Here is a 14,687-nt window from a genome sequence, read left to right on the forward strand (position 1 = left end):
CTGGCCTCATAAATGAGCTTGGGAGTATTCCTTCCTCTTGAATTTTTTGAACAACTTAAGAATTATAGGTGTTAATTCATCTTTGAATGTTCGGTAAAATTCACTTGTGAAGCCATCTGGTCCAGGACTTTTGTTTGTTGGAAGTTTTTAGGTTACTACTTCAATTTCATTAGTTGCAATCAATCTGGTCAGATTTACTGTTTCTTCTTGATTGTTTTGGGAGATTGTACGTTACTAGGAATTTATCCATTTCTTCCAGATTGCCCAGTATGTTGGCATAGAGTTGTTTGTAATATTTTCTTATAATCCTTTGTATTTCTCTGGTGTCAGTTGTTACTGCCTCTCTTTTATTTCTCACTTTATTTATTTTGGTCCTCTTTTTTTTCTTGTGAGTCTGACTAAAGGTTTATCACTCTTGCTTTTCTTTTTGAAGAACCAGCTCTTGGTTTCATTTGATCTTTTGTATTGCTTATTTAGACTCTATTTTCTTTATTTCTGCTCTAATCTTTATTATTTCCTTTCCTCTACTCACTTTGGGCTGTATTGTTCTTTATCTAGTTCCTTTAAGTGTAAGGTTAGATTGTTTATATGAGATTTTTTCTTTTTTTTTTTTTGACAAAAGCCTATAATGCTATGAATTTTTTTAAGGACTGCCTTTGCTATCACATAATTTATCACATAAATTTTGGTTTGATGTGCTCTCATTGTCATTTGATTCAAAGTATCTTTTTATTTATTCCTTAATCTGTTAACCCATGTTTAGTAACATGTTATTTAGCCTCCATGTCTTGGTGTGTTTTTCAGGTTTTTTCCTTATGATTGATTCTTAGTTTCACACCGTTGTGGTCAGAGAAGATGCTTGATATGATTTTAATATTTTTAAATTTATTGAGACTTGTTTTGTGCCCTAACATGTGGTTTGTCATAGAAAATGGTGCATGTATACCTGAACAGTATGTGTATGTATTCTGCTGTTTTGGGGTGAAATGCTCTGAAGATATCAATTAAATCCATCTGATCTAGTGTGTCATTTAAGGTCTGTTTCCCTGTTGATTTTCTGTCTGGAAGATCTAGCCATTGCTATCAATAGGGTGTAAATGTCCCCAGTTATTACACTCAAGGGACATTTTATCTTAAAGCACAGAGAAAATCCTATATATGTATAATTGAATGAAGCCCCCTGGTGGTCTGCATATGTCTATATGTTTCATCAGCATGAGCCTGAGATGAAACCCAAATTTGAGTAATTATATTTGATCCCAAGGTCAACAGCCAGTGCATAAATGAAGCTCATTAGTAGCAAGGACACCACCACCACCCATGTTACAGGTGCTGGCCCTGTTCTAAGTCCCTTCTGTATATTAACTCATCCAAGTCCCAGAATGCATGATGTAGCTTACATTACCATCCTCATTTTATAGATGAAGAAATGAGCCAAAGATAGGCCAATTAACTTGTCCAATAAGTGGTAGAAAGGAAATTAGATCCCAGGTGGTATGACTCTGGGCCCCACTTATTTATTCAGTTACTCTACAGTAGGAGGGGGATGCTTTCCCATGTTGCTTTCTCAAATGGGGCATGCAAACCAAGAAGGAAACAGCGGCCAGAAGCTTAAGCTGGAAAAAAATAGCCCTGATATTAGAAAGAGACTTCTAGGGAAACAAAGTATAGAAAATTAGAGAGGGCATAGGCCTTTGGTTCTATGCTTTCTCTTAATTCATGGTATTAATTAAAACCATGTAATGTGCTCTGTCCCCTAGACTCCAATAATCAGTTGTCTTATCTATCTGCCTGGCAAATGGGGCAAGATCTATAAATCACTTTAATGCACATAGACACCTAAAGTTGTTTAAACTATGTTCATTTGCTACATTAATTTAATCAATGAATAAGCATTTACTGAACACTTTCTATGCATGAAACACTGTAGAAGAATTACTAAACAATGCACTTCAGAAAGAAGACAAAAATCCAGAAGGAAGGATCAAGTTATAAGAAGTAATAAGAAAAGAAAATGGCAAATGGGAGAAAAGTCTAAAAATCTAATGATTTACTATAAAAACAATAATAATGAGCATGTAGGGGCCTAAACACAGGTAAACCCCATTACAGGACAATCCTAACCCTTAGGGAAATAAATATGAATTTTAGTTAAACTTCCCAAGATCCTTTATCTTCCAGGAGGAGGGTAGCAAAACAGATTAAGGCATATTAATATTTAGTAAATTATACATGTTAAAAATGTAGAGTTAATATCCAAAACAAAATGTAAATAAATTGCTGTTAAGTCAGTACTGGTGCAGTGCAATACGAAGAGATTTTTAAAAAACATCAGTTAACTAGAAGGCAGGAAAGAGAAAAAAGAACAAGAAAAAACAAAAATTTCTTTAAAAAACCCACAAAATTAACTAAAATAAAACCCAAACGTATCATTAATTAAAAGGTGTATAATTTGGATTTTCCCATTCTATTCTCATGTCTCTTAATCTCACTTTGCTATTTTCCATTCTTTTGTTGCTCTGTGCTGCATTGTATAGAATTCCTCTGACTTATCTTCTATCTAGTTCTTTGGTACTCAGATTGTGGTTCTTGGTTGAACACCAGTAGCATCACCTGGGAGTTTGTTAGAAATAAAGAATCTCTGGCCTGATCTTAGACCAACTTTAAAGTGCCTATTAAACACCTAAAGATTTGTTGAAATTCAGATTCTAATTTATAGGTCTGGAGTGGGACCCAAGATTCTGCGTTCCCAACCAGCTACTGAGAGATGCCAGTGCTGCTGATGTGAGGACTATGCTTTGAGGAATGAAAGTTCACCCATCGTCAGCTCTCTATATTCTACTATTAAATCCATTCATTGAATTTAAATTTTTTCTTTCCAGAAGTTCTCTTTAGTTCTTTTTTAAATATGCTAGGTCAATTCCTATAGTTTCCTATTTCCTGCAGATATTTTCAAGTTCTTTTACATACACACACACTAAACATAACTATTTTATCATCTGTGTCTGATTATTCCAGTATCTAAAAACTTCATGAGTGTATTTGTTTTTGTTTTTTCTATAGATTCTTGCACATGATGCCTTGTTTTATGTGTGTGTCCTTGGTTATTTTGTACTGTGGGATGCTGAGTCCTTGAAATACGTTTGTGGAGATTATGTGAGGCTTAAGATAAATGTGCCTTATTTCCAAAAAGGATTTGTGTTTGTGTTTATCAGGCCTAAAGGCTAGTAGCCAGGGACTGCGTTAAACTAAATAGGTACCTTGAAGTTTTTTTGAGAACTAATGTGAATTTTGACTGCAAATCCAAGTGAGGGACATCTTGTGGTTATAATCTCTCTGAGACGTATTTCTTTTTCTTTTCTTCCACCCTGTTCAGCATCAAGGAAAATTTCCTTAGAGCCTTCTATGGATAAGGATGAATTAGGTTCATTGTTTATTCAACCTTCCTTTGAGGGACAAACCCTTTGAAAAAACCAGATTAAAAGGAAAGAGTCTTCTAGTAGACAGACTTGCAACTTAAGACAAGTCTTGCACTGGGACTTCTATACCCATCACACCAAAGGTCACATTTACACTGACTGGCCAATGTCCATAGGGCAAAATGGCTGTAAACTCGGTTGATCTCCCAGAATTCCTGCTTTCTGTTCCATTTTGTCCTAGCTAGTCTTTCTATCTTGCCAGTTCTTTGATTCTTTTAAGATATTTTTATGTTTTCACCCACACTTATAGTGCTGCTTGACCAGAAGATTGCTATGATCCAACCTACTGGATTTCTAAAATTCTAATCAGCATAATTCTTTTAAAATGAAAACCAGACCATGTTCTGCTCAAAACCTTCCTGTGGTTTTCCATAAAACCCGCAGAGTATAATCCAAAGTCTTTACAATGTCTTGCAAGGCCCTGGGTGACCTGATTCTCCATTGCCTCTCAGATGTCAGCTTCTGTCATCTCTCCCCTTTCGCCCATGTGGCTCTGTCCCCAGCTCAGCACCTAGAGGAGCTATTAACTATGTATTTTTGTAGTTGAATAAGTAAACTCCTGCATATCCATAATAAAAACATAGCCCAAAAGAAAAAGTTGATAATGTACATACATAACCCATGACCCAGCAATTCTTGTTCTGCAACCTAAAGAAATCATCACATATGTGTTCAAGGAGACATGTATAAAAATATTCTGAGCGGCATTGTTTAAATTATATAAAAGTGGGAAAAACCTAACTGTTCCTCAAAGGGAAAGCAGAACATAAACTGTATTTCATTCACAAAGTGGAATTCCATGGAAGAGTTAAAAAGAATGAGCTACACCTATAGTTATCAATGTGCATAAGTGCCCAAATGTAATGTTGTATAAAAGAAAGTTGCAAATGAATATGTGCAATGTACAACTTATATACATCTAAGATCACAAAATTATAGTTAATTTGTGGGTACATACATTCATAGTAAAAGTTCTTTAAAATGGATGGGAAGCACACACTAACTTCAGAGTAGACATTTCCCCTGAAAATGGTGGGAAGGATAAGGAAAAAGAGTTTGTAATTAACTGCAGCTAAATTTTTTAAGAGAGAGAATGGTAACAAATACAGCAAAATATTAGCCTCTAATCTAGATGCTACATATAGAAATTATATACACATTTTTCTGTATGTTTGAAGTGTTTCCTAGTTTATTTCAAAAACTCACCATATTTTTGACTGTCACAAAAATTCCCAATATGCTCAATAAAATATTTGGCAACATTAATGAAACTGAATTTAAATTTTTTAAGTGAAATCACAGTTCAATGAAGCAACTATTAGCAAGAACACAAAAGGAGAAAGTGGTATTTAAAAAACATAATAATGTCACCTGAAGGAAAAAAGCTACAACTTTTTAAAAAAATATTTAAAATTGGGATTGTGCAATTATTAAACTATCAGTAGGCTAGGAACATTGTTATCAACAGTTTTATCCACCCCTTCAAGAACTGAAATTGGTCCCCCCTTATCTGCTCCAGCTTGATTTTGTAGGAAAAAAAAACACCAGGTTCCTGGTGGTACCAGGAGAAGGGGAGAACTACTATGTGTATTATGTATGTTACGATAGTTAAGACTTTAAGAATAACCAGAACTTCTTGAATATTTTGTATACTACCTCATTGTTTTAATTTTATTTTTAATGTTGCCCTAAATAAAAGTTCCCAACACCGCACTTAGAAGACAGTGCTTGGGCTTTGATGTCAGCCTCTCTGGGTCCAAGTCCTGGCTGTACTACCTACTACCTGTGGGAATTTGGGCTTTTCATTTTTGAATCATCTGTCAATCTAATTGCCATTCCTTTGAAGGTCACCAGTCTTTTTTTTATGGCTGTTTAAAAATTTTTTTCCTATTTGTTTTCCAATTCCTTTATTATGTGATTAGATATTAACCAGATATTTTTATTCATACCTTTTGGAGCATATTGGACTTCCCAATCTGTGGATTGATGACATTCATCAGTTTGGAAAAACAAGCTATCCTCCCCTCCTTTTGGAAGTTAACCTATGTTGGACTTTTTCTCTTTATCCTCATTGCAGCTTTATCTTTCATATTTTTTCTCTTAAACTTTCAAGGATTCCTTCTTGATAATTACGTCAATCTTCTCACTAATTTTCTCAGCTCTGTTTAATCTATAGTTAACCCCATTAATTTCTACTGTTAGGAGTTCATTGGGTTATTTTTCCAAATATGGTTGGACTTTTATTGGTAGCCTCCTGCCCTTTATATCTTCAATCCCCTCCTTTATTTCTTTAAACATAATAAACATTTTATATTCTATCCCTAGCAATTCCAATACCTGATGCCTTTTCAGGTGTGTTTCTTCTGTCTCTTGTCTCATCTGGCTGTCAACTTATGCTGCCCTTTTTCCCCATAGGTTTGTCATTTTTCTGAATGTAAGTTTTGTTTCTTAGAACTTCAGCTGTGAAATTCTTTGAGGACTAGGTGGAAGGTGGATTCCTGTGTGTAAGACTGGCATTTGCTGATGCTTGCTTGAAATCCCTTGAAACTAAATCCTCAATTGAGATGTTTTGAACCATTCAAGTAATATCAATTTGGCCTTCAGACTATATGTGTTAACCCATGATTATCAATTATCTGGAGACATTTTTGTTTCCCATTATCCAATAAAAAGTTCAAGTAATGCAATTTATTTTAGTCTATAAAGATGGTGGTAGAGTTGTACTTATTTCCCATTACCTGTTACAATGAAGTTCTGTGGAGTTCCTAATTAATTGGCAGGGGCAGGGCAGAATCTAGTATTACACTTTTAACTTGGGACAGTCCTTGACTTTGTCTTTATCCTCTTCATTTTACCAAAGCCATGAATACCTACGTTCAGCTCTCTGGGTAGTAAATGCCCTCAAAGCAAAAGTCAGCTTCAGGGCTCCTTTACCTGGTTCCCCCCACCCCACCCCCAATTTTATTTATTTATTTATTTGGCCTCTAGGCATGCCTTACTAACTTACATTTTAAATAATTTTTACATTTTTATTTTACCCAGTATTTTTAGTATTTTCAGCTAGAGGGCAAGTCATGTCATCTTTTAGAAATCGTATTTATTTCTGATGCTATTAATAGGAACAGAACACTATAACGGTCAGTCAATCATGGCCTTAACAAATATTTATTGAGCAATCATTAAGTGCCAAACAATACTCTAGGTTCTTGAGATTCAACAATGAAGAAGAAAAGCCCTTACCCTCAAGGATTATATTCTAGTGAACAAAAAGAAGTATCCTGTGGCTATGATGAAAAATATGGGAAGGGTGATAGAAAATAAACATGGTAAGGGTGATAGACAGTGACAAGGTAACAGTATTATTCTAGATGGGGTTGTCAGGGAAGGCCTGTCAAATAAAGTGGCACTTGAGCAGAGACCTTAAGGAAGTGAGAGAACAAGTTAAGTGGGCTGCTAGGGAAGAATTTCCCAGGCCAAGGGAAGAACAAGTGCAAAGACTCTGATATAGGCATGCCCTTGATGGGTTTAAGAACAGTAAAGGGGCAGTATGGTAGAAGTAGAACGAGCAAGAGAGGGGACAGTAGGAAATGAGGTCAAATAGGCAGCAGCGTGCCACGTCATCTAGGGCCTTTGAAGCCATGGTAAAGACTTTGGGTCTTACTCTGAGAAGGGAAGCCATTACAGGTTTTGAGTAAAGGAGTGCACTCATCTGACATTATTTTGATAATACACCTCTGGAGGCTGGAGAATAGATGGCAGAAAAGGAAGAATGGAGGTAGGAAAATGGTTTGGAGCTTCTGAAAATAGCTGCAATCTGGGACCAGGGTAGTAGCACTAGAGGCAATGAGAAGTGGTTGGATTTTTAAGGAAGAGCCAAAAGAATTTGCTAATGGATTGGATGTTACATGGTGGGAAACAGAAATAGAAAGATAGATAGATGATAGATAGATAGGTAGATAGATAGATAGATAGATAGATAGATAGATAGATAGATAGACAGACAGATAGACAGACGTCAAGGATGACTCCAAGGACTGTGACCTGAGAAGCTGGAAAAGTGAAGTTGCCATTAGCTGAACTGGAGAGTGCAGGAGAATCAAGTTTGTGGAGACATGCAGGAATTCAGTCTGGACATGTGAAGTGTGAGATACTTCTAAATATCTGATGATTAATTTTATGTACCCTCCTTAAAGGGTGTTTTTGAATGAGATTAACATTTAAATGTGATTTTTAAGTAAAGGAGATTGCCCTCCATATATGGATAAGCATCGTCCCATCAATTAAAGTCCTGAATACAAAACAAAGAAACTGCCTCCCCAAGCAAGAGGGAATTCTCCAGCAGACTGTCTTCAGACTCATCTGTACTATCAGCACCCCTGGCTCTCCATCCTACCAGCCCCCACTGCAATATTTGGACCTCTCATCCTCCATAATCAGGTGAGCTAACTCATTGTAAATCAATCCCTCTCCCTGTCCCTCCTCTCTCCCTCTCACTTACTGGTTCTGTTTCTCTGGAGAACACTGACTAATACAAATCCAAATAGAAAAGTGAGAAGCCACTGAACATGTAAATCTGGAGATCAGGGGTGAGGCCTACCTACCTACATTTGTAGCACATCAACATTCATATAGTATGGGTTGGCCCAGAAGTTAGGGGGTTTTTCTGTACAATGGCTCTAGTAGTGCTTAGTTGTCTTTAACATCATTCAAAACAATTTTGAATATGTAAAATAGGGCTCTATATTTGTTTTATTTCAAGTAATAATGGTCCATGCATGTTATTTGTTGAATAAGCCTTATTTTTCCCATCAATTTGAAATATCAATTTAATCATATAGTACATGCTAGACAGATTATATGTTTCTAGAATGCTCATTTTATTTAATTGATCTACTTCATTATTTCTGTGCTGGTGTCATGTTTTAATTTATAATGATTTTAAATTTTTTTATTATTTTATAATTAACTTTGACATTTAAAAAATAAATAAAATCAATCTGCATTTAAGAAAGGAAAAGAGAGATATGGAACTTCTCCCTTTTGTGACAACATGGATGGAACTGGAGAATATTAAACTAAGTGAAATAAGCCAGGTGATGGAAGACAAATACCTTATGATCTCACCTATAAGTGAACTCTATTCAACAAAATAAACTAACGAACAAAATAAACTACAGGCATGGAAACATGGAGCAGACTGAAAGTGACCAGAGGGGATGGGGAAGGAGGACAATGGTGGAAAGAAGGGAAGGGACTAGACAAAGAACAATGATTGATGACCCATGGACATGGACAACAGTGTGGGAACTGACTGTGGGGGGAGGCAGGGGGGCAGTGGGATGGGTGGAGGGCAGTAAAGGGGTAAAAATTGAGAACTGTAATAGAATAAACATGATGTATAAATGAAAAAAAGAAAGAAGAATTGGAAATATGAGAAAGAACTCGAAAAAGACTGAAAGGAGCAGCCAGTGAGGTAGGATGAAAATGAAGAATAAGCATATTCCCAGAAAATAATGAAGAAAACATTTTTAAAAAGGACTTACTAATCAGCTGTGTTAAAGCATACTAACAGAATGTGAAAAATGAGACATTGCCAGTACATAGTTTGCTAAGTTTAATTAGCAAGTATGTCAAGTATGCAAAGATGGTTCTGTAATAATCAATGCTGCGAGTCAGCAGAAACTATCATTAAACCCTCTCAGTGAACTCTAATTCACACCTTCCTACAAAAGAAACCCAGTGTTCCAGTGCCTCCTAGCTCTTACACTATTCCCACAATACATCTTTATATGATTTCTAGACCTTAACTGTTGCTCTGCCAATCTACTACCTAGATGATGGGTTGGGAATTCTAACTTGTACTTTTAAAGATATACCTTTGAATCACTCACAGTTACATAGAATTTTATTGCAACATATACACATACATTTGTTCAACGAAATTGCCTATCTTACGCCTCGTGTTGCGATGTGGTAAGAGAAAGTCTTGACTTTCAAGGAGTACATACATGGAAGAGACCAAAACAATTACTGAACACAAGAAGTGTACTAGATCCTGTGGGAAAAACATACGAGTGGCACTGACCTAGTGGGAGGAATGGGTGACCACTGCAAAACATTATATAAGGGGATAACATGGTAACACTGTCAGGTGACTAGAGAGAAGGAAGAAAGGGGGCAGGAAGAATGCTGGTGTGGCAGGAAGAAGGATAAAAATGGGGAATGTCTGTAACGAGGCAATGGAAGGAGAGAGGAGTCAACCAGAGAAAGTAGAATCAATGGACACGGTGACTGATGGGCATCGGGGATCAGGGAGAAAGAGAAGTTCAGTCTAGTTTACCAGGTTTTAGGGCCTGAGAAGGGAGGAGATGATGATTTTGGTTTATGACTTGGTTGAATTTGGGGTATAAGATATCTGGGGATGTTCAGTCGTCAATTGGGTACAAAACCTGGGACTCTAGAGCGGAGGTGGATTAGATATAAACATTTGGAATGAATCAGACTCTAGTTAGGTGGATTCTGATTAGACAGATGAGTGTGTAGACTAAGACATGAGGGCAGAGGACAGAAATCTGGAAAATTCTATACTGACACTATGGCTAGAGAATCAGAAAGATACCATGAACAAGTAGGCACAGAGAGACAGGAAGCAAAAGCAAGAAAAAAGCAGAATCAGTGCTATCCAGAGAAGGAAGTTTCTGAAAGAGAAAGAAGTCAGTGGTACTCCATGTCACAGAGAAGCCAAGATGAGAAATTTATTCCTTGGCTTACGTGAAGAGAATAATCTCATTATAAATCGCCTAACAAATTAGTAATTTAAGGTTCCTGGCATGTATTTATTGCTATAACCAGATAACCATACACCTTTTATTTATGTTGTGGGGGTTTTTTGTTTAGTAAAAATTGTTCCTGTTCTAGAAAAAGCCCAAGTGCCCATCAGTAGGTGACTAGGTAAAAAAGCTGTGGTACATTTACACAATGGAATTCTACAAGGCTATAAAAAAAAAAAAAAAAAAAAAAAAAAAGGAACTTTTACCCTTTGCAACAGCATGGATAGACCTGGAGCGTAACGGTATTACGCTAAGTGAAATTAACCAGTCAGAGAAAGACAATTACCATATGATCTCACTCATATGTGGGATCTAATGAACACAATAAACTGACAAAATAAAACCAGAGGCATGGATACATGGAACAGACTACAGATCTCAGAGGGTAGGGAGTGTGGGGTGGGGAGGCAGGGACTGGAAGAGATTAGCCAAAGAACATATATGCATATATGCATAGCCCATGGTCACAAACAACACTGTGAAGGTGAGGGGGGATCTGGGTGGAGGGGAGCAAAGAGGGAGAAAATAGGGGACATCTGTAATGGTGTCAACAGTAAAAAAATTTTTAACAAAATAAAAATCTAAGAAAAAAAGTCCCATAAGTAAATCTATAATTATTTCAGAATAAAAGGTTTAAAAAATAATCTTACAATACAATACTTTTAAAGATCTGGAAATGTTTACTTTGTTTTCTCAGTAAGCCTCACATGACCTAAAGCAGGGCTCAGAAACAAATGTTCACAGGGGCCAGGCAAGAAAAATGCATGAGTAAAGAAATCCCAGTGTAGGAAAGATAGAAGCAAAGCCGGGAGAACACATCCTTTCTAAAAGAAGCATCCACAGCCAATTCCCACTACATGGACATATGGGCTAGTCTTAACAGCTCACCTGGCATTTTAAGAAAAGGCAGAAGCCTTCCAATTTTAAAAGTAGCCAATTGATTTAAATGTTTTTCAAAATGCTTTGTGAACTTAATATTTCAGTAGGTCCCAGGTGGCTTGTGGACCATCAGTTTCTTATCTTTGCCTTAAATTATGTCTAATATAGCATTCTTATTTTATACCTTGAAGGAAATTAAGTGGCTACTGATAAAGTCTCATATGCAGTAAGAGAACCGGATCTAGAATCTAGTTCTTCTTGTTCTAAAACTAGTATTTCCTTTGCTGTTATTCTATAATTTCTTTATCCAACAAAGGATATATATACCCAGGTTAGTCAGATATGCAAGTTAGTAATCAATGTGTGTATTGAATTAAGAAAGGATGGCATAAGCTTCACATTTAATTAATCCAGATACTTTGGATCTTCTGAAATGTTTTTAGGTAGAAGCTCCAGAAAATAAATTACTGATGACTAATCAATTGCTTATGCCTCACAAATTCAGCTTGAAATGTATAGGACACAATTGTAGGTGATCTTTAAACAAAATTATAACTAAGCAAATATCTATACCTATATAAATCACATCATGTAGACATTCTTGATTTCTGGAGAAAAGTTTAATTACTGCAGGGCTGATAGAAAACTGGACTTCAATTCCGCGGCTTAGCTGTAATACACGCTATACCTATCCATGCATTCAATACACACTGTGAATTTACAATTTCCTTTTAGGTAATGATAGATTGCAAGCTTACAGAAGGGTGAGGATATACATTTAAATTATTTCAATGGAAGTAAGTGCTACTGTAGTGCAGAAGAATGAAGTTTTTGGAGCTAATTATCTTTTGATTTTAAAAGCCTTCAGGAGGTATTATCACGCTGATTTTGCCAAAAACAGGTAAGTCTGCCACAGAGCCAGAGGGCACGTGTTCTGACTTCAGTCCACAGCTGAGACTATGTGAACTTCAAGGGAATCATTCTTCTGTATCTCTCCTCTAAAGAGTTAATGTACCCCTTTGTAAACCAACTTTTCCCTGTAGTCGTAACAAACGCTAGTTATGTCCTCATAGTCCTTAGTTAAAACCACCTCAACTCAATTACAGACGTGTCAGGTTTTATTTTCCTTGGCGGAGTTGCAAACTAATTTAACTTTAAAGACATGTCCTGTGCAAGGAGAGGCTAATTTCGCCGGTTAGTAGAAGCTGAATCAATTCGAGGCCAGGATCACCTCAATCTAGCCGAGTCTGCACAAAATAGAATCCAGATCCAAACCCACCAGCCTTGACAACGCAGTTTAATTGTCACAGCAAGACCAGGACGCGCCTCAGGGTGTCATCAGGCCCAGCTGGAACTTTCGCCTAAACTCAGGCGAAGGCGATAGGAAACTAGAGACAGGGCTCGCTTTTTCGGAGCGAAATATTATTTATAGCTAGGGCCTGAAGAAACCAAAGCCTGCAACAGCTGAGCTGCAGCGCGGTGCCACCACCATGCAAGCAGGTCTCACACCGCTCACCTTCACAGTCAGCCCCCGACCGCCCCCCGGCCTCCAGGCCCTGCGTCGTCAACGGGTTAGAGACCCAAAGCCCGGCGCAAACGGCCACCATTGCAGCTGGGCTCGCGCACCACATTCTGAACCAGCAGCTCCAAACTCCTCAGACACCTGCACCCAACGTGGGCTTCGACGTTTGCTGCTACAGTACTCTGGGGAGCAGAGCAACCCCGGAGTTGCTGGGGCAAATGACGCAACTCAACCCACAGTTACCATTGGGTTTCATCAAAGGAGCGAAGAACCAAGTAGGGTGAAGGAGCGCATTCCCTCCCCCACGGGCCCCCGACCGACGCGTGCGCACTATAGTACACGCAGTGCCTTCTCAGCGGGGCGGAGAGAGAGGCACTAAAGCTATTCGTCAACTGCCCCGCCAGAGGCGGGACCTTCACGCTGATTGGCGACGACGCCGGAGGCCGCGGCGTTTGGACCGGACGCAGTGGGCGGGCGGGAACGTGAAGTCTCCGCGGTGCCTGATGGGGCTGTTGGTAGCCCGAGACCTGTAGCTAGCCGGCGAACACTCTTTACAGCTGCTACCGTCTTTGCCGCCTCATGGCGGCCATCGGAGTTCACCTGGGTTGCACATCAGCCTGTGTGGCCGTCTATAAGGTGAGGGAATGAGGGGCTGGACTAGGGGCCTAATGTCAGCCACCTCGTACTCTGAGTGAGGGGCCAGGTCCTTTGGTTACCTATGGCGTTGTGAAAGGCATGTCACTGGCATAGGAACGTCTTGCGGAGAAGCGTTAGTGCGGGGCAGTTTCGAAGCCAAGGGCCAGGCGGACTCGACCTCGTCCCTTGCGACCCCGGAGAGCTAGCTGCGCCCTGGCGGAGGGTCGTGAAGACGCCCGCGCGCAGGGTTCGTGGACGTTCGGGCCGCAGGAGGCCCGGAGCTGTCTTGGGAACGTCGTGGGTTCTGTGAGGCCCGCAAGGGGGCGGTCCCAGGAACGTCAAGGCTACAGGAGACTCAGTGGTTTCGGGGATACCGTGGGTTCCTTGAGATCCGGGAGGGTCTCGGGGATGTCGTGGGTTCCTTGAAGCCCGGAGGGGAGAGGTCCCCGGGACGTCAGTGCTTCAGAAGATCCGGAGGGTCCTCGGGGATGTCGTGGGCGCGGGAGGCCCGGGTGTTGGTGCAATCCTGGGGACGTCAGGGCTGCAGAAAACCCGGAGGGTCTCTGGGATATAGTGGCCGCAGGAGGCCTGGAGGTTTCTGGACGTTTGCCAGGAAAGGGCGGGGTGGCCGCGATCTGGAACTGAAGGTGTTCATCCCGTGCAGCGTGTGAAGCGAGTTGATGGTGCGTGGTCTACTGACTTGGCCTTTCTGGGAATTAAGAGAGCTTGAGAGAGTTGTGGCCTCCCTCTCAGTGGGGAGATGGAAGGAACAATAATACTACACTCTCCTGACACTCGGGTTTAAACGTCAAACAATTTGTAAGGAAAAGCCAAAGGGATTAGTGCCACTTCATTTTATGTAGATAGGGGAAGAAAGATATTTGTAGAGAAAGGAAGAGAAGTAGAAAGAGTGGTGTAATAAGACTTATTATTGGATATAGAAAGATTGTTATTATGTTTGTTCCAATTATTGAGTATGCAGAGAAGACTGAAAAATAATGCGGCAGTTCTTCATGGAATGTTGGCCTTATACAAAATCTAGGAAATTAATAGTGCCAATTAAATCTACAAGTTTAAAATTTTGATAGAGCAATTTTTCTTTCCATATAAATGGCACAGTAACACTGGCCCACATATGTTTAATGAGACTATAGATTTCATTCAAAAGAACTAATATAGTTGTATGTTTTTTTCCAGGATGGCCGGGCTGATGTGGTTGCAAACGATGCAGGAGACAGAGTTACTCCAGCTGTTGTTGCTTACTCAGAAAATGAAGAGGTACTATTCTCTCTCATTTCTGTGCTTTGAAATAAGTAAAAATTATATGCATTGTAATATATT

At 39.1% G+C, this 14,687-nt stretch overlaps 2 protein-coding genes across 4 annotated transcripts in view; one reads left to right on the top strand and one right to left on the bottom strand.

Annotated features, from left to right (window-relative positions):
• CDNF (cerebral dopamine neurotrophic factor) overlaps positions 1-12,982 on the bottom strand; it is a 28,816-nt gene extending 15,834 nt beyond the window's left edge. The window contains exon 1 of the mRNA XM_054593259.1: positions 12,705-12,982. Within this exon, the coding sequence (XP_054449234.1) occupies positions 12,705-12,819 (115 nt within the window). The 5' untranslated portion in view covers positions 12,820-12,982. The remainder of the gene's footprint in view (positions 1-12,704) is intronic.
• A 228-nt stretch (positions 12,983-13,210) lies between these two features.
• Positions 13,211-14,687, top strand: part of HSPA14 (heat shock protein family A (Hsp70) member 14) — a 32,962-nt gene continuing 31,485 nt past the window's right edge. For all 3 annotated transcript variants that reach the window (XR_008530828.1, XM_054593295.1, XM_054593284.1), the window contains exons 1-2: positions 13,211-13,346; positions 14,544-14,624. Coding sequence is in view for 2 of the 3 variants with exons in the window: in XM_054593295.1 (XP_054449270.1) it covers positions 13,290-13,346; positions 14,544-14,624 (138 nt within the window). In the remaining variant the exon portion in view is untranslated. The remainder of the gene's footprint in view (positions 13,347-14,543; positions 14,625-14,687) is intronic.

The sequence above is a fragment of the Pteronotus mesoamericanus genome, unplaced genomic scaffold (genome assembly GCF_021234165.1).
Source record: "Pteronotus mesoamericanus isolate MK-2021 breed Mesoamerican mustached bat unplaced genomic scaffold, CSHL_Meso_final contig_130, whole genome shotgun sequence".
In the NCBI taxonomy this organism is placed as follows: Eukaryota; Metazoa; Chordata; class Mammalia; order Chiroptera; family Mormoopidae; genus Pteronotus; species Pteronotus mesoamericanus.